Below are 19,491 nucleotides of genomic sequence, written 5' to 3' on the forward strand. Positions count from 1 at the left end.
GGGGGCATTCCCATAGCTGCCTGAAAGGAACAGTGTCCTCAGGGACGGGGACTCCAAGATGACCAGGGTCCCCACCCACACGCCGTCCAGGCCTGTTCACGGTGTCGGAAAGTCTGCTGGCCCCACGTACCCTGTGGACGCCTGTCCTTGGGGGCCAGAGGGACCGACCACCAGCAGAGCCAAGTTCCTTGCCCTTGAAGGCAGACACTGCCACATGACTCAGGTCTGAGCGGGGGGGGGGGGGGGGGGGGGGGGTGCGGGTGTCAGTGGACATGCCGCATGGGGGCCCCAGGAGCCCCTTCAGAAGACCTAACAGGCCCTGAGCCCCCCCACGATGTGAGACATAGAGATGATGGGCAGAGTGCCACGTGGGCTTGGAGGACGTGGGCCCAGGCCCCGGACGGGTGGTGTCCTGGGCTGCGCCCTGCGTGCTTCAGGGTCATTCACTTCAGAGACAAAGACCAGCCACCCTTCAGGCCGCAGTCATGGGCTGGGGTGGCGGAGGGGTGGGGTGTTGACGACGACAATGCTTCAGGAGAAGCAAAGCCTCCTCCCAGGGGTTCAGTGCCTTCCACGCAGCTCGAGGGGGCTCCGGCCTCCACACGGCACCCAGTGGGCCCGGCTGACGCTGACTCACTCCACCTGGAAACCCTGTGGCCTCCGATGAGAATTCCGGCCCCAGCAGGCAGAAGGACGCAGCTCATGACCTCACGGGGGTGCCGGGCATCTCTGCATGTCCCTGAGCAAACTGACCGGTCACCTGAGCCTCTGTCCCCATGGTGGGGAGTGGGATACAGAGTGGGCACCAGGGTCCCACAGCACCCCAGTGTCCAGCATCCAGGACACAGGCTGGGCAGTGGGAGAGTCTCCTGGCCAAGGGTCACTGGCCTCTCCTTGCTGAGGAGCCAGGTGAGAACAGAGGGGTGGCACCTGGCTGCGAAGTCTCTGCCAGCTCGCGGAATCACTCACAGAACCAGGGTCACCACCCTCTCCTCACTGCGAGCCGGTCCCACCCCAGCTGTGAACTCTGCTCCCATGTGGCCCTGCGTGGCGTGCGTGTTGTGACCAATAAAACGCCCTTGATCTCAGGTGCGGCGTCCGGTGCCTGGCCAGCCCCACCACCCGAGCGTGGGGTCCCGCCCTCGCCTAGGGCGCACGGCAGCCACACACTCCCTGCAGTGTCACACCAGCACGGAGGCAGCACTCGTACCCCTGGGGGAGGATGGAGACCACGCCCCAGCCCCGCCCCCGGCCGCAGACACGGGCCTGGGCACCGGCCTGCAGACGCTGTGCTCCCTGGCCTGGGGGGCGGGCAGCCCGTCTCCTGCCCAGAACCAGGGCCGGGGACACGGTGGGAAATAGTTTGTGTCGGTCGTCCCGACCTCCGAGGGCTCGGGCCGCACGTTTCCATCCCGATCCAGCCCGTCCCCCTCCAGCCCGCCCGCCGCCCCCAACTCTGCTGTCTGCTTGGCTTTGAGTTGACAGGTGAGAACAGGAGGCTCCCACTGAAAGGGGACTCGCGCCCCCCTCCTCACGGGGCAGGCCGGCCGCAGGGGCATGCAGGGCTGGCCGAGGGGCAGGGCCGCCACTAGACCAACAAACATTATCAGCAGGGAATGCGGCCGCCCCCGCAGGCCCCTATCTGACTGTGTGTGAGCTCAGCCAGCGTTCAACGGCCTCCCGTAAGTCAGAGGACCACTCTGGCCCCAAGCCCTCGGCGTCCAGTTCAGGCTGCTCGAAAAGCCCTGGGAAGACACGCGGTCGTCCAGAAACTCCCCGCGTGCTCAGCTGTCACGGCACCTGCTATGGCCACACAACAGAGACCGTCCACGAGTCACCCCAGGAGACAGTGCGTGGTGCAGGCACGTCCCCTGGTGACAGTGATGGGTGGGTGGGGGGCGGGTTTCCTCTAAAACAACTGTCTTTGGTTTGGAACGTGGTCGGTCATAACGTTGTTTTTCAAATGGAGAGCCTATGATGTCACAGACTGTGGTGAGCTTTTTCTGTAACCTTCCCTTCTTTCCTCCCTCCCTTCCTTCCTACCCTCCTTCCTTTCCAATCCGTCACCACACGTCTGCTGCGAGCCAGGCAGCTGCCATGCGGGAAGGGACGTCCCCAGCCCCTGGGAGCAGGTGCGGACACGCACAACACACATAGCCCCGAGCTGTGACGTGTGAGGTGGGGAAAACCACGCAGGACACAGGGTGTGGAGGGCGGGAGGTGAGGTTTGCTGCCAACATCATAAAATGAGGTGACGCACACAGACCTTGGGGGTCACGGGCCCCTCCTGCAAGGTCAGAGGTCCCGCAGCCCCGGGCTGTTCTGGCAAGAACGACAGTCCTGGGTGCTGAGCTGGGGCGTCCTCTCTCAGCCACCCTGACCTGGGCGCTTCCCATCCCGGGCCCCTGATGGCTTGGTCTCACCTCCCGCCCCTGAGGGCCTTGTCACCTGAACTGCCGCGCCCTCTCAGCTCACATCGGGACACCCATTGTCCCGAGGGAAAGGGACGACGCGGCATCCAGGCTGATGGGACAGAGGGGCAAAGCCTGCAGCTCCCCACGTCCTCCACACTCTGCGTCTGGTCCCCGCCGAGCCAGGAGGAGAGGACAAGGCCAACAGTGACCACGAGGACTCGTGCCCTCTGCTCTCTGACCCTCCCCTGGGGGAGGGGCCCTGCCGCCCCTCAGCCCCCCAGGAGCCCAGCAGGACAGAGAGGACGGAGCTGCGGACATCTCAGAGAGATGCAGGCTGCCTGCCATCAGCCCACACGCACAGAACCGTCCACTCTGGGACCCTCAGACAGCGTCCCCCTGGACCCCCTGTGCCCTCGGTCCCATTGACCCGAAGACGAGCTTCTCCGGGTGTGACCGAACATTTGCTTCTCGAGTCTCCAAAGCCAAACGCTTGCAGTCCAGCTGCCACCGCCTGGCCTCCTGCCCAGGAAGCACTGTCGCACCCCCTTCCTGCCAGCGTGGGCAGGGGAGGGGCCCCAGCCACTTGGGAAGGGGAGCAGGTGGTCGGCTCACCTGGAGCCTTTTCCTTCTGCACAGGAACTTCCCTGCAGGGCTCAGGCGCCCTCATCCCTGCCAACGCCCCGGGGCTCGTGGTGCTCCGACTCCACGGCCGCCCCCACCCGGCATCTTCGTGGCCGGAGCCTGTACCTTGCACTCCTTGGCCTCCCTAGGCCGCTGTCCCTCCCTGATGCCCGAGGTGTGGCGTCCACAGGGATGCCAGGGCCGGGGGTGCTCCCAAAGACAAAGTGAGGGGCCTGAAGTGAGCCTGTGGGTGCTGCCCGAGGCCTGACTCTCAGACTCACCCCTAGAGGCACCCAATTTGCTGTGCTCCCCCTTCCAGGAATAGCACCCAGGACAGGCCAGGGTGTCCCTGCGAAACAGCCACCCTGCTGACAGAGGTCCCGGCTCAGGTGCCCGCAGTGAAGCCAGGCGGCCCGATGGCCCACACTGCTGGGCACCAGCCAGCAGCTCTGCGAGAGCTTCCTGGGAGTGAGTGTCAAGGACGTTTCATTTAACTGGGGAGGACAGTGACTAGACAAGTGAAGCGGCCCCACGACAGTCCCGCTGGCTCTGTAACGAATGTGACTGCCCTGGGACAGGCCGGGGACGCAGAGGGACCTTGAGGGAAACGCCAGCCAGGAGCAGTCAGTCACTTGGGGGTGACGCCTGTCCTAGAGGGACCGGAAGGTCCAGGCATGGGAGCCGGCGCATGTCCCTAAGGAGCCACTGAGCTTCCTCCCTGACCACTGAGGGGGCAGCGTGATGCCAGGCGTGTCGGCAGGGGCATCGGCTGCAAATCACATCTCTGTGCAAAGCGGGGGCCGGGGAGCTCGGGGCCAGTTAGGGGCCTGCCAGGAGCAGTGTGGTTGTGACCGGGGTGGACGGCACAAGAACGAAAGCAAATGCCACAAAGGAGCCGAGTCCAGAAACAGCCACGCGGAAGACTCGCTGGCTTTACGACTCGATGGTGACGAGTCATGTGATACATGACAGAGGGAGGCCCGTGTGTCCCCGCAGCGAGGGACACTAGGTGTCCACCTGGGGACAACCAACCTGGTGCCGGCGTCCGGGCACACACGGACGTGGGGAGAGCCGGCGGACAACACGGGGGCGCCTCCCACTCTCTGATTCACTTCCACTCCACCATCTCCACTCTCGATTCTACCTGCTCCCTGGGTGAGGAGGGGCAGGTCCAGCTTAAACATCCAAACCCAACTTAAACGAGACGAGTGCCGGGTCGGCTCCGCATCTGAGCCGCGTCCTGAAGAGAACCGGGCAGGACAATTGGGCCATCGTCCGACTCGGGTGTAAGTCGGAGATCCCCGCCACAGGACTTCCAGGATAGGCCTGGGGACCCCACGGGGCTGCACCCCACTCTGTGCCAGGAAAACCCAGTGCCTACACCCCGGGGCTCAAGGCCTGTCTCCGTGGCAGCCCCTGCACCGCGCTCCCCCCTGTGCGGAGGGGATACACCTCTGTGCCCACCTCTCTTTTGAGCCCCCCCCCGCCCCCCCGGCTCCTGCACGGCACAGCAGTTTGCCCTGGGACAACTCATTTCAACTCAAACGGGAGGGCCTCCAAACCGTCCTCAGAAATGTGAAAGCAGCCTTCAAAGGAACCCCCGAGCCCTGGACAGCGCTTGGCGAGGCAGCCCTCAATCACCGTCTCTCTGGTATGATAAACACCCCTGGCGCTTCCCTGCGGCCAGGCCGCACTCAGAAACACTCCGTTTCAAAAATAACTGTAGCAACCGACTATTAAACCAAGACTGCTTTTCAATCAGCCTTTTCTTTTTCTCCTTCTCCAAACTGGCACCTTGGGGACTTCGTGGAGACCGAAACGCAGACTTCCACAAAGATGCTGCGATGGCCACCAGGCCCGCAGAGCCCAGTCCTGCTGCGGCCGGGAAGCCGGAGCTGTTTCAGGAGGACTGCCCCCGCCCCGCCTTCAGGTGCACACTCTGGCTTCTGGACCTGATGGGAGACAAGATAGCACCCGTGGAAAACAGCGTCCTGAGCCCCTGCCCAGAGCCTTCCTGAGCAGAGAGGTGTCTCCAAGGCACCTTCGCACGTCCTCAAAGGAAAACGTCACGCCCCCGGAGAGCACAGGGCTCTCCACCCCAGCTGATGCTGCCACCCCAGCTGCCGCTGCCGCACCAGCCTCCCCCGCAGCCCAGGCCCAGGTCACACAGCCCCGCGGAACCATCCGCACCTGCCCGGGCCTCGCTGGGGGGTGGACACCCACCGTCTCTCTGGGTGGCTAATTCAAGGCGCTGCCACCCCCGACAGCGCTATCCAGCTGGGCCGTGATGGCTGTCCTGTCGCGGTTTTAACCTGGAAGATCCATTTGTGTCACCTGTGGGCGGCAGCCGAAATGCTGTGTCCAGACATGAGCCACACCCACGCACACGAGGCTGGTGGCAGGAGAGGTCGCGGGGTGGGGACCGGCTGGAGCTTCACCTCCCAGTTCCCTCTGTGGACAGCCCGGTGCCTGCCCCGCCCGCTGTGCAAAGTGCAGGCTGTCTACCTGTGACACTGAGCACCCGAAACTAACACCCCGTGACACTGACTATGGACTGTAACGGAAAGACCAAGTTTTAAAACATTAACGTTAGTGTACAATGGGGGGGAGTACATGGGAGTTCTGTCCTGTTTTGCAGTTTTTAAGTCTAAAGTCATTTCAAATAAAAAGCCAAAAGCAAAAAAAACACAGGGGCTGAACACTGGTGACTGTGCGGGCTGAATCCAACCTGCAGGCTGGCGTTGGGCGATGACGTTAAAAGCCAGTGCGAATTAGCTGCCAACACCACATCCAGAGATGCGGCTCGAAATCCAGATTCACGGCTCCCTGCAAACACTGGGAGCCGGGCAGCAGCCGCGGAGCCGCTGCACAGACTCAGGGCCGCAGGGCCGCAGGTGCCCCGCGGGACCCATGCTCCCGAGCCTGTGCGTAGTGCCAGCGGCCGCACGGCCCCAGACCTGAGCCTGCGGCCCTCAGACCCTGCCCCTGAACCCGTGGACGTCTCTCAGACTCCAATGCAGGCCGGCTCTAGGATGTGCCTGTACCTCTGGTGTGCGTGGCCCCTAAACACCCCCGACCGGGCAGGTCGGCCTCTGACACCTCCATCCCAGCTCCCTGTTCACAGCCGTGACGCACGCCGCACCCCCGACCTGCAGCATCTCACGGCCTCGTGACCGACTCCTGGTGCTGGAAGCACTAAAAACGCCCCCACTTCCCACCAGGACGCGGGGTCCAGCCAGGCCGAGCCCACCGAGCGCACCTCCTGAGCTCATGTTACTCACACCAGCCATGAGCTCTGCCCCCACAGAGGCACGTAAACACATGGGCAATGCCGCGGCTCTCGGACGGCCACTCGGACGCTGGGGCTGAGCCTCAGCTCCATGCAAAAGCTCACTGCGGCCTGGGAGGGGAGAAGCAAGGGCTGCCGCTGGGGCCACCTGCCACCCGCCACCTCCTTGGGGACATGGCGCAAGTGACACACACCACTTACAGAAGGACACATGCCATGTGATGCCGCCTGTATGAGGTCCCCAGACTCACCAAAGTCACAGAGAGAGAGAGATGGCAGTGCCAGGGGCTGGGGTGGGGGTTGGGAAGGGACAGTGTAATGGGAACAGAGCTTCAGTGTGGGAGGATGGAAAGTTCTAGAGGGGACAGTGAGGATGGCGGCACAACAGGGTGGATGTGCCGACTGCCACTGAGCTGTGCAGCTACGAGCCGTCAGGACGGTACATTCTGTTGTGTGTGTTTTATGGTTGTTTTCAACGTAAACGTTCGGTGATGTCTGGGGGGTGCCGGGGCAGGACTATTGGCACACAGAGGGCGTAGCTGCGGTGAGGGCTCGGCGGGAGGGCAGGGCCTTGAAGAACGGTGAGCTCTGCACGAGAGGAGGACGCATCCGTCCCTGAGGAAGGGGGTGAGGGTGGGGGTCAACAGGAGACCTGTGAGCCCCGAGGATGAGCCGCAGGTGCAGCAGTCCTGTCTGGGGCGCTGACCCCCTGGGGACTCACAGACATGGTTGGTAGTGCAGCTGGCGTCTCAGGGGACCCAGGTGGGGGTGAGTGAGGGTGGCGGGGAGGGGTGCAGGTAGGGTGCTGGGGAGCTGCCTCCCTCTGCCCCCTCTGAGGAGGGGGTGTGAAGACTCATGGACAGGCTGCAGAGGCTGTGAACACAGTGGCCAGCGCGCAGTAGGTCTTCAGCTAGTGTTGAGAAGCTAGTGTTGGGAAGCAGATGTGACAGGATGGAAAGAGCCAGAATGTGCCTGTGGCGGACACCTGTGGCGTGATGGCGAACCACCACGGATCTGTCGCATTCCTTGACACGTCCCTCAAAAACCCGCGCCATTCGGCTGGGGAACCGACTCCCTCAGGGCGAATTCTCTGAGCTAGAGCGTCTGCGCCTTTTCTAAGGGGTGGTGGTGTGTCTGCGCCCCCTGCACCTTGGCCACGCCTGCCCTTCCATAGGACAGCGTGAGCGGGGGGCGCAGCCCCTCACTCAGAACCTGAGCTTGGAGGACGGCGCGCCTTCGTCCTGCTGACAGCCAGCAGCACGGCAAGCACTGCCCCTCCCCCAAAGAGGACGCTCGCTATAAATCAGATCCGCCCCCCACATGTCCATGAAGCTGCACCCGCCTCAGAGCCCTTCAACCTGATGCCCAGGCCGCGTGGCTGCCCCACGCCGCCCTCGGACCTCCACGGCACTCAAGCAGGGGCCCCTGGCACAGGCCCGCTGGGCCGGCACCGATAGCAGAGTAGCCCCTTTACACAGTGCCCCAGACGACCGATGTCCCTCCGAGCCACACCAAATCAAAGGGCAGAGATGAGGGCGTGGCCCTAACTCACCAACTTGTGCACCAGACGCACGGTGACGAGCGGAGAGGCCGACAGGTTCTGGGAGAGCACGGGCGGCGGGGCGACCTCCAGGGAGATGAGGTAGCTGGCGGCGGACAGCAGGCAGCTCTGGTAAGCCGCTGCCTCCGCAATCCTGGGGAATCGGGAGGAGTCACCACACAGAGGGAAGGGGGCGCAGGGCGAGAAGCCTGACCTGCTGGCAACGGGAGTCTTTCAGGATGGAGCTCTGGTTTCCAGCGGTCAGGGCCGGCTGCCCCCTCCCAGGGTGGCGCCAGCCCCACGGGAGGGTCCTGTGCTCGGCATCTGAATTCGGAGCCTGAGTCCTGTGGCTCAGACCTGGTCCCTCTGAGGTCTGATGCCGGCACCACAGGTGGGGATGGGCCCTGGCCTCCCAGAGTTTACTGATCTATGCTTTTTACATTGTATGTTTTTCTTTCTATTAAATTTACTGGGGTGACGCTGGTTAAAAAATGCATTTGCTGCGAGGGTCTCAGACCCTCCTCTGGTGGGAGGCATGGGAGGTGACCGTGGGGACCGGGTCTTGGTGGCTCAGATCTGGAGGCTTCTGGGAGTCCTGCCTCAAACTCCTGGGGCAGTGAGGACAGTGAGGGTGGGGGGCTGACTCCCTGGGGGCCCAGGGACCAGCACCCTGTCTGCCACGCTGCCAGGGAAGCTGGGGAGCAGGCCAGGGATGAGGCTCTGCTGCCAGACACCTGTCTGAGCCCCCACTCTGGGCCAGGAGGTGCCAGACGCCCCAACCAGGGTACACAGAGCACCTCAGGAATGGCTGCGCCCTCCAAGCACCAGCTGCAGAAGTGCCTTACCTGCACAGGCCCTGGGCTCGGCCTCCCTCCCAGGGACCCCACGAGAGGGGAGGAGGGGAGGAAGGGACCCCAGCCCCGGGGCACTCCTGCCTCCCTAATCTCTCCTTGGGGGACCAGCCGCTCCCTGTGGTTTGAGTGGGGTTGACCCACCCCAAGCCCTAGGATTCATGTGAGCTTAACTGGCCAATGAGAGAGCAGGATCCTCTAGCTCCCATGACTAGGGTACCGGGATGGGCCCATGACCCAAATGGGCCAGTCACAGCTATCCCTGGGTCTCCACGGGGTGGGGGTCATGTAAACAGACCTGGCCAATGAGTGGGCAGGATCCTCTGGCCACATGATTGGGCACATGACCCAAGTGGGCCAATTGCAGACCTCCCTGGTCTCCACAGGTACAGCAGGAAAGAGGGTCCCCTCCTTCTGGCCCTGAACCCAAACCTGTGCAGGCCCAAAGCCACCAGAGCCAGCCATGCCCTCAGGCGGGGCCTTCTGGAAATGAGCCCACACACAGGAGACAGAAGCGGGAGACAGAGGCAGGTCTAGAGGGTCCTCTGGGTCCCTGGGTCCAGCCAAGCCTGAAGCTGACACGCTCCTGCCCTTCCCAGGCCTCTGGGCCCTCCGTCCCAAGCCTTCTACACAAGCTGACGTGTCCAGCCCAGTCCTGGCTGACGGAGGCGTGTGCCGCTGTCTCAGTCTACACAGGTGGAGCCTGAGGCCCGGGGTGGTCGAAGCATGAGTCCAAGGCCGCTAGCTAGCTCCAGGAGGGGTGGCTACGTGACCCAGCCTGTGCTCCCGGCCACGGCACTCTCAGCCTGCTCCCCGGGGCTTGCTGACCCCCAGGCAGGAGCCCCCGCATCCCCTTCCAGGGGCCGTGGCACTTCCTTGCACTGACGCTGCGGCACCGGGTGCTGGCGTCACGAGGCCTCGGGCACAGTGTTGTGCACGTCTGTGACGGGGGAGGTCAGCCCCCCTGCACGCGCACACATACACCCCCTGTCTCCTCTGTGCTGTGTGACCCCGAGACTCACTTGGTGCTGTCTGGCCGGATGCTTCTCAGGTAGCGGTGCATCGTGTGGTAGAGCAGGCCCACGACGGTGGTCCAGGCTGGGGGAGAGCAGGGGGACGGGGCCCTTTGTCAGCGTTCCGGGTGATGAGCAGGAGAAACACAGAGCCCCCAGCCAGGCCCCCTCGCCCGACAATGCAGGCCCTCACCCAAGAACCAGGGGAGAAGGAAGTGAGGGACCCTCCCGAGACTCTGTGACTCATCAGTTGTGACAGTGTCTCTCTGCTCGTCCCCGAGCCAACTCCAGATGGCAGACGCTGCAGCTCCCAGGGGGCCCTAAAGGCCCGGCCCCTGCGGGTCACGCAGGCAGGGTCATCCCGCAGCCCTTCGGCGCGGGCACGGGTGTTGGCCATCTGCCCCTGGGGTGTTCAGAGCTGCGCCGCCCAGAGTGGGCAGCCACCTCCATCCCTCACGCCCACAGCTGGGCCCACCTCTCTGCCGTGACACCCTTGGGGCAGGGGCCCCCTTTTCTGTTGTTCCCCACCCCTAGCTGGGGGAGGAGTTTTGGAGGACTTCCCCGGTTCTTCAGGGATATCTGTGGAGAATGTTAAGACTGGGAACAAATCACGCACGGGCTCCATTCTGCTGTGAGGGCTCCACTCAGGTAATTCTCCCAACAACATTAGAGTCAGGACCAATGTCGTCCCCACTGCACAGGCGAGGAAACGGAGGTGCAGGCAGGCTCGTCACATGCCTGAGGCCGCACGGCCGGCCGGTGGCTGGAGCAGGATCCTAGTCTGGACCCCGGGCCAGCCTGGCTGCTGAGCACGTGGAGTTTCTGCACCGGGAGGACATGTGGCAGTGGCCTGGCCAGCCTGGGACTGACCCTTTCTAATGGGTCACACAGCCGGTGAAAAGGCCACATGTGTGGTTGGGGGCCATGGCATTGTCTGTACCCCGATTTCTGAAGTTCACCCGAGGGTGGGGGTTGGTCCCCTGGGAGGAGGACATGGCCGCCGCTCCTGAGCGCCTTTCACACCGGTGAGTTGGTGGTGGGATCAGAGGGGGGTTCCTGCATGCTGGCAGTGAGGACTCCACTGGGGAGGGGACGCCACGGCCGACACCACCAGCCTTGCCCCCAGTCTCTCACCTGGGGATGCCTGTCCTCTGGTCAGAGGCTTAAAAGCTGAGAACCCCCAACTCTCCCTGGCTGCCCAAGGTCCTGGGATGGAGGGACATGCATTCTCACTTTTCAAGGGATCAGAGGGGACAGACATGGCCAGAGCCACCTGGACCCCAGACAGAGTGCCCGGGGTTGGAGACAGCAACCCTAGTCCCCTGTGGTTCACTCCACCTGCAGGGGTAGAGCCCAGGCCCCTGGCACGCCAGCTGCAGGCCACCCTGAGGGGGGGGAAGAGGCCACATCTGCTCATATTCAGCCAATGGGAGCTGCGCAGACTTTTGGGGGCACATGGTGTCCTTCCCGGTGGACCAGAGCCACCCAGAGGCCTGTGTGAAACGCAGGTTTCAGCCTGCACCTGCTCCGCCCAGTTCACTAGCTGGATGGAGCAAGCATCTCAGGAGCTTCCCACAATGCATCTGTGTTCCCGGGGACAAAGCCGCTCCTGCCGGAACAGGTGAGGCCTGAGGGCAGCTCCTCAGCCAGGTGCCCAGTCACGGCCCTCCCAGGGCAGAGGGCCTCGGGGAAGACCGCAGCGCATTCCCCTCCTTCCCCCTCCACCCGAGGGCCTGGGGCACCCACCGTGGCTCTGGAAGGCCTCGTGCGGAATCTCGATGTAGCTGTGGCCCTGGGCTGGGAAGCGGTAGTGGGAGAAGTTCACGGTCTTGGGCAGGAGCTTGGCCACAGAGAACTCTGAGGGGAGGTGGAAAGGGGAGCTGGTCAGTACCTCCAGGCTGGGGTCCGCGTGACCCCTCCGGCTTTTGCCTTTTGTAGCAGAACACACTCCCCCAAGGAGTGTAAGTGCCTCAGAAAATGGGGACCTGAAAAAATGAGAGTGTGAGAAGTACATTCACGTGCCCACCTGCCCATGCTTGGGTGACGCAGTGACAGTGCCAGGCGCCCACACAGACTCTAACAGCGGAGCCTGGCCCACCCCCCGTCCACCCCACAGACTATCGGAGACACCACTGCTTCCCGACTCCCGCCCTGAACTCACGCAGGACAGGGGTGTGGCCTGAGTCACCGTGGGACGCCCCACAGGGTGCCGTGTGCACATCACACGGAATGCCTGCTCTCGCTCTGTCTCCCCCCAGGGCAGCTCACAAAGGACAACGGAGCCGGTGGACCGTGGGTGTGAGACAGCGAGTGTGTGTGTGACAGACGTGGGGTTTGGTGGGGCACAGCCCCAGGGACGCCACCCCTGCATCTCCACCTGCCCACGTGTTCCCCCCACCAGCCCACTAAGCACCTGCCAAGGAGGAGGAGCCCGCAAAGGCGACCGGGGACCCATCAGTGTGCAGATTGGAGGAGATGTGCCTCATGACGGTGTCCACAGTCTCCATGAGGCCCGGCACCACGGCGTTGTCCTGGAAACAACACAGGAAGGTGCTGGAACGTCGGCCTCGCTCAGAATTGCAGGGCCAACTGGTGCCCCAGACACATGAAGTCAAGTTCACGCCTGCTCTGTGGACGTTGGTTCAAAGGAAAAAGGACACCCAACGTCCACCGAGTCATCATGGGCCGGGCTCTGTCCTCACAATGACCAGGTGAGGAGGAGCCCAGTGAGTCCACTGAGACCCCATTTCTCAGGTGAGGAGGTGACCCCTGAGGTCACCCAGCCCACCAAGCTCTCGGGACGTGGACCCGGGTCACACAGGCCTCCGTGCCCAGACATGGGGGACAGACGCCTGTCCTAACTCCACTCTGAAGTCACTGACAAATCTTGGCAGATCTCTGCAGTGGCCCCCACCCTGCCTCGCCCACAAGGAGGGGGCCAATCTCCCCCAAGTCCCCTCAGGCCTGGGGACACCAGCGGTTTTGTCCTATTCTCTGTGAGCGGGGCGAGATGCTTCGGAGCTGCCGGTGCCCCAAATTGTCTCTGCTTCCTTGGCTTGCCTGGTGCTCCCTCCTCTCATTCTGGGTCCCCAAGGCAGAGGGGGTGCGGGCAGACGCCGCCCCCATGAACACAGGGTCCCCCCGGCCCCCCCATCCCTGCAGCCAGCTCAGTGCCTAAGCGTTCACTCCAGGCCGACTGTCCCTCACTGCCAGACGCACGTCCTGTCATCTCTTCTCTCCTCCTGCGTTCGGAAAACTGCCATCTGCTGCTCAGGGGCCGCAGCATTTTCCCACGAACGCAGGCGAGCCCGTGAGAGCCGTTTCCGGCTCGCGCCTCTGCTGGGTAGTGGCCCAGTCGCACCCCTACCCAGGGTCTGCTTGCCACTGAGGCTCCGTGTGCCTGACGGAGCCCGAGCCAGTGTCCCCAGAACATGCTCGAGGACAGGCCGCACCGGACAGCCTGTGCCCAGGACGCACATGCGCGGCAGCGAACTGAACCCTGGACCCCGAGTGGTCACCTTGGGGCCGTGAACACTCGCTCTCTCCCGGGCTCAGGACTCCGGGGCCTTTTTCTTCACTCTAACACCCGCGTTGCCTAACCTCGCCACAAATATCCACCTGTTTTGTTTTTAAAGCAGTCAAACCAAGAAAGCTCGTTTTCAAAAGCAGAGAAACGAGTCCGTTCTCCCTCCTCGTCGTGTGGGTGCGGAGAAAAGGGGGCGCTCTCTCGTTTTCACACTTAGACTCACAAAGGGCCTTCTCGTCACCTTCTTTTCCCACCTAATCTTGCGGCTGGAACGTCAGGCACGTGTCTGACTACCACTCAAGAATCCCGGGACAACGGAACTGCACATGAGAGCGGCCCTCGTGGGGAGGCGCAGTGCCGGGCCGGGCCGCTGGGCCAGCCGTGCAGGACACGGGCCCTTCGAGTCGGCTGGGCCCCCTCCCCGCCCCAGTTCAGGACCTGGAGACGCATCACCCTCTCGATGTGAACAGGCCATTTTTAAGCCTCGCCGGGCAGACAGGCTGGTCCCTGGGGCGGGCGTGTTTCGGGGACCCGAGCGCCCTTCTGTCTCACCTCAGACACGGCTATCCAGCTGGGCAGCAGCAGCAACTCTCCCACCGTCCACAGGAAAGTCTAGGAGAGACATGAGGACATGGCTGCACACGCGCCCTCCGGCCTCGGGACACGCCTGCGCCCCGTTCCTGCCAGCCTGCTACCAGACCAGACTCCCGCCGCTGCCACCGCCCGGTGGAGTGGCGCTCGCGCTGGGCGATGGTGGCCTGTGGCCCAGGGTGAAGTCTGCCGGAGACTCAGCTCCACCTCCCGCCGGGTGCCAGCGGGGCTTAGACCAGGAGTAGCCGCCCCAGATGCCTACGGGCCAGCCGGCTGGTGCTGGGGACACCACACCAAGGCCCAGGTCCCTGTGAAGGAGGCCCCGCTGCACCGTTAGAGCTGGCCGGAGTGGCCACACCCTCTGGTTGCTTGTGACAAGCCTGAAATCCTGACCTTTATGTCAGAGCTCCTAGTTTTCTTTGTCTCTGTAGGTCAAACAACGCGTACCTGTCCACCGTGGCTTGGCAGCAGCCCAGAGCCCGGGCTCGGGAGGGCTTTACCTTGGTCAGGTTCCGTGCTGTGTCCTGGGAGAGGGGCTTGTCGGGTAAGCTGAGGGACATGTTCTGGAGGTAGTTCAGCACCACCTCAGGGTTCTGGAAGTTCCTCCGCTCCTCTGTCAGGTTGGTTATGATGGGGCGGTAGGCGTCGGTGGGCACCTGGAAGCGAGTCCACGGCATAAGCTCCTGCTGAGAACGGGAGCCAGCACACCCTCCCTGTCCTCCCCCTGCCCCCCGGGGCTCTGGTCTCACGCCGGCCTCCACGGTGACAGTGAGGACGGCCCCCCCAGGAGAGACGCCACCACGTCCCATGTTAACACCCCCTCCTCACTACGGCCTCATGAAATTCGCACCTGTTTCCTAGGTGACGCCAAGCCCAGAGGGACTTAGGCCAAAGTAACTGTTAGAGCTGGGATTTGAACCCATGCAGGTGGCTCAGGGTGTACAGCTCACTGCTACATCAGAGCTTTCTGGAAGCAAACCTGTCTGGTCACACATACAAACTCCAGAGGGACATTCTCTGTGCGAATGGACCCTGTTCTCAAGTGCCGGAACAGAGGGGCGCAGAGAGAAACCAAGCCCGAGGGCCACTGTGCCACCTGCCTGGGAAAGACCCCAGCGTCCAGCTGTCCTGTGAACGTCTCGCTGTCCTCTGTGTCCCTCAGGCCCCTGAGGTCACGGCCATAGGAAGCAGAGACTGTTCTCGTCAGTGCCTCTCAGCACCCGGCACGGCACCCACTCTGGCCTCCCCTCCGTTCATTACGTCTTCCCAGACCCCATGCTACCCACAGGAGAAGGCGGGCTGTCCGACGGGCTTTCGGTGGCCCTGGCGGAGCCCCAGCCACGGAGCCCCAGCCAAGCGAGAACAGCACGTGGGCGCGGGCGCGTGTCTGCTCACCAGGGTGCCGGCTGTGGGTGTCACGAGGAAGCTGGGTGGTGTCGGGGATGGCCCACTGTGCTTTCCTGGGGAAAAATAAGAGCAATCAGCGAAAGACCAAAACATAGGCACCGCATCCCCTAAGGAAGATCTGTCCTTATTCAAAACCCCGCCTGCTTCAGACGCAGCCACGAGAGGCCGGGGGGCTTTGGGCAGGAAGGTTTCCGGAGAGATAAAGGGCTAATACATGAGTGGACAGTTTATAGATTTCCCAGGTTGAATTACTTTTCCATTTGTATTCTCCACGGCTTCTGGACACCGGTCCTGTGAGCCACCGAATGGGAAGATGAGTTTACACTGCTTCTCCAACCCCAGGCCAATAAAGAGCCAAAAGAAACGGGCTTCACCTGCCTCCGGACATAAAAGACTGACTGCCCATTGCCGGCGTGAACGCCTCCTCCGTCAGCCCTCCCTCCAGACAGAGGGAGGGGAGCCCAAGCAAGGGGGGGTCCTCCTGGCCCCTCTCCCTGACGGCGTAGCTGTTCTTTCTATTCAGAATCCCATTTGGTTAGTTGTGAACGGCGACAACTATTCATTGTGAATAATTGTGTGCAGTTGTAAACAGTGAAGTCACCCAGGGCCCCGTCGTGGCTGAGCGCACTCTCCCTAGTTTGGGGAAATCCTGGAAGGTCCCTTTGGGTGACTTAAGAGATGACCTTGTCACCCCTCGTTCGCTCCAGGAGAACTGGCCCCTGGGCTGGGGTGGGCTGGGGAGAAGGCGGGATGCTGCCAGGACCCCTGAAACTAGAAACACTGTTCTCCTGGGCAGAGTGACGCTCGTCCCCGCAGTACCACAGACTCACCCCTGTGAGCCACTCGATCAAGGACAAGAAACGTGTGTCCTGCCGTCCGCCTGCCTCGTGGCTGATGACCACGGAGACAGATGAGAGACGCCAGTGTGCCCTGTCCACGGGCAGCCTGGCGCGTCTAGTGTCCCAGGGAGATGCCATGCCACCACGGTGCCCTGAGCAGCAGGGGCCACGCATGGCTGTGCTGCGGTGAAACCTGGCCCGTGACAGGCAACCCACACCGTGCCTTGGTGTGGGTTAGAAACGGTCACGCCCTCTGGACACAGTACACCGATGGGATGAGATGAGGCCCCCCTGGACCTGTCACTCGGAGACATGTCCCTCCAGCCACCTGCCGCCCCCCTGTTCCTGCGCAGGCAGGTTCCTATGCAGAGAACAGGTCCTACGTCCTCCCAGGCCCTGCGGGGCATCAGCTCAGCCGTTGGTCTCAGCACAGTGGCCTGACCTGGCTCTGGGGAGGTCAGGCTCCCTCTTCCTACACATGCCTTAACCCATGCACCCGGACACAACACAGGTCCCCATGGGACACGATCTTCCAGTGGGTCCAGATCCAGCCCGGTGGTGGCTCCCTGGGACACCAGTGCTAACAGAACACCTGGCCCACCCCCAGAGACGCAGACAGCCCTTCCCCGGGTGTGGAGCCTCCTGAAACGCTGCCCTGGGTGGAGTCCCTGAGCCCAGAGACGTCCTGTGAAAAGGGTCTGCTGTGACAGCTACCAGAACCAGTGTCATGGGAGCCGTGAGCTGTCGGGAAGGCAGGGTTCGTCTGTGGTCCTCCGTGACACAGACATCTGCCACATCGGTGTGACAAGTCCCTGGCTGCTGGGCCGTAAAAGGTGGTAGATTGATTCCCTCTTTCCTCCTGGAGGACACTCTATTTTGTCCCGTGCTGCTTCTGTGAAGGGAATGAATTTCATTTCCTAGTGAAAGATGGGATTGTCAGTGGCTGCAGGGGACACAGCAGGGATCCCTGCGCTTCTGCGATCAGCACCCTGCTTTCCCCCGGGCCTTGGACAAGGCCACCCCACTGCTGCATCAGGGCCGGGGGGCCCAGGCTGCTGGGAGTCAGCACACCCAACCCCCCGGCCACAGTGACAGGCCCCTCGACATGCAGGGACCAGCCGGGCAGAGGAGAGTGTCGGCCAGTCCCGTCTCCGGGGACGGCCGAATCAGGAGCCTCCTGCTCTCTGCCGAGGTCGCCGGAGCAGAGGAGGACCTGACTCTGGGGAATTGGCGGCCACATTATCACCCCAAGGAAGCTTGGGAGGCAGGCTCAGACAGGGGTCCCTCATGGCATCATTTGAGCACCTGGATCAAGCCAGTTCTGAAGCAGGTTCTCCCACGGTTTCCATTATATGAGATTAAAAAAACACCCATCTTGGCTTAAGTCACTATCATTGGATTTTCTGTCACGGACTCAGAAGAGTCCCAACAACTGAGGGGCTCCGTGTTGGGACCTGGGCCATTTGCCCCCAGCCCTGACCCCCACTGCTCTGGGGTCGGTGCAGCGGCAAGACAAGGGACGTCTGTGATGTGCCGCGTGGTGACTGTAGCTTGCAGGAAGATTATTTCAGGTAAAAATGAAGAAACAGCACACTCTCTCGTGGACAGAATGAAAATGGGATTGTAGGGAAAGTAAACCTTCATGCTGAGCCCTGGCTGGTGTGGCCCAGTGGATTGAGTGCCGGCCTGCGAACTGAAGGGTCACCAGTTCGATTCCCAGTCAGGGCACAGGCTTGGGTTGTGGGCCAGGTCCCCAGTAGCGGGCATGTGAGAGGCAACCACATATCGACATTTCTCTCCCTCTCTCCCTCCCCGTCTCTCTAAAAATAAATAAATAAAATCTTTAAAAAACATTCATGCTGAAAGCAGCTGAAATGCGTGGGAACATGGCCCTGCGCTGTGGCCTCACGGCTCGTCACGGCTCGTCACATTTTGTCAAGGCTTGTCTTCGCAGCCCCCGGCTCAGGGCAGGGTGTCGGGTGTCGGCCCTTCGCAGAGGAGGGAGACCGGGGTTTGCAGGGAGGAAGACACAGAAGGTCTCAGGTCACATGGTCCCAGTCACAGGGAATACCCAGAGTGGGCAAACCCACAGAGACAGACAGTTATCAGTGATCCCGGGGGCGGGGGGGTGGGCGGGGGGAGGAGTAGATGGGGAGTGACGGCTGGGCTCGGGGTGCTGGGCCCCCCCGGGAGTGGGAGTGCTTGGAGGCTGGGGGTGGAGCTGCCTGGTGTGAGCATGGTGAGTGCCACTCAGGCCGCTCTGCAGTGGAGAGGCTGATGTATGAATTTTACCTCAACGCAAAAAAAACAAACTCAAAGAAAACAGGACCTCCCAGGTCCCATGACTCATTGGGGCTGGGGGCAACTTGAACCCAGGCCTGCCTGCCCCCCAGGCCCCTTCTCTACGGGGCAGGGAGGGGCAGCCCCAGGCTCCCTGAGGGCCCACCAGTGAGCTGGGCGTGTGGGCGGCTGCCGGCAAGCATGCATCAGCCCAGTGCACGGACAGGCCTGGGTCTTTCGCTTCCCAAAGCTTTCTGGACTCGTCTGTCACACAGACTCTGAAACTCCCGTCTCCGGAGGCTGTTAATCTGAGTGAGTTTCTGGCAAATTGCTACTTCCTGTCTTAGGGAACAGGTGCTCCAGAAAAAGCTGTTGTGTTTATGAGGTTCATCAGGACACTCGCCCCTACAGTGCTGACGCTGCATGGGGGAGTGGGGAGGAGGCCTGCTGGGCAGGGGGGTGGATACGCAGGCGCCCCCAGAGCAGACACCTGCCAGCCCTGCCCCCACTTCGAGTGCAAGTGCCCCTGCCCCTGGGACCGATGCTGGCCCGGGCCCCGCCTCACCCCTCACTGACCTACGGCCGCCCTGAAGTACATGCTGATCTCCTCTGGGGTCAGCGCCCGCTCCCAGATGATGAACTCATCAAAAGCTCCGTTCTCGTAGCACCTGCTCTGGTCCTGTCCCGAGCCTATCACCAGGTTGGCGCTGGTCTCCCCGTAGGCGTGAGACACTTTCCCGCTGGGGTCTGCGGTGCTCAGGGTCCCGTTGACGTAGACCTTCAGGCCCTCCTTGGACTTCCACGTGAACAGGATGTGAGTCCAGTAGGGACCTGGGAAGAGTGAGAGCACCATGCTGTACGCCGTGGGAAGGGGTGCTGGGCGCTTGCCTGTCTAGGTTTTGGGGATACCTCTCGTTCTTGACATGATCGGTCCCCACTACCTTGGGCAGTGGGTCCTAATACAGACCTGGCCTTCCTCCTCCTTTGGGGCACAGGAGAGGAACTACTCCCACCCCCCAAATCCTAAAGCAGTTCAAGGAGATCCTTCGCTATTTTAAGTAAGAGCCTTTTCTCTTTTAAACTAAGATGAAATAATAACCAATGGCCATAAATTATTCAG

At 62.4% G+C, this 19,491-nt stretch overlaps 1 protein-coding gene across 2 annotated transcripts in view; it reads right to left on the reverse strand.

Annotated features, from left to right (window-relative positions):
- Positions 1–19,491, reverse strand: part of ADGRD1 (adhesion G protein-coupled receptor D1) — a 67,034-nt gene that overhangs the window by 28,991 nt on the left and 18,552 nt on the right. For both annotated transcript variants that reach the window (XM_053929128.1, XM_053929127.1), the window contains 8 exons: positions 18,948–19,202; positions 15,241–15,305; positions 14,346–14,501; positions 13,807–13,866; positions 12,142–12,259; positions 11,475–11,585; positions 9,738–9,813; positions 7,877–8,018 (listed from right to left, as the gene is read on the reverse strand). In XM_053929128.1, coding sequence (XP_053785103.1) covers positions 7,877–8,018; positions 9,738–9,813; positions 11,475–11,585; positions 12,142–12,259; positions 13,807–13,866; positions 14,346–14,501; positions 15,241–15,305; positions 18,948–19,202 — 983 coding nt within the window. The remainder of the gene's footprint in view (positions 1–7,876; positions 8,019–9,737; positions 9,814–11,474; positions 11,586–12,141; positions 12,260–13,806; positions 13,867–14,345; positions 14,502–15,240; positions 15,306–18,947; positions 19,203–19,491) is intronic.

The sequence above is a fragment of the Desmodus rotundus genome, chromosome 7 (genome assembly GCF_022682495.2).
Source record: "Desmodus rotundus isolate HL8 chromosome 7, HLdesRot8A.1, whole genome shotgun sequence".
In the NCBI taxonomy this organism is placed as follows: domain Eukaryota; kingdom Metazoa; phylum Chordata; class Mammalia; order Chiroptera; family Phyllostomidae; genus Desmodus; species Desmodus rotundus.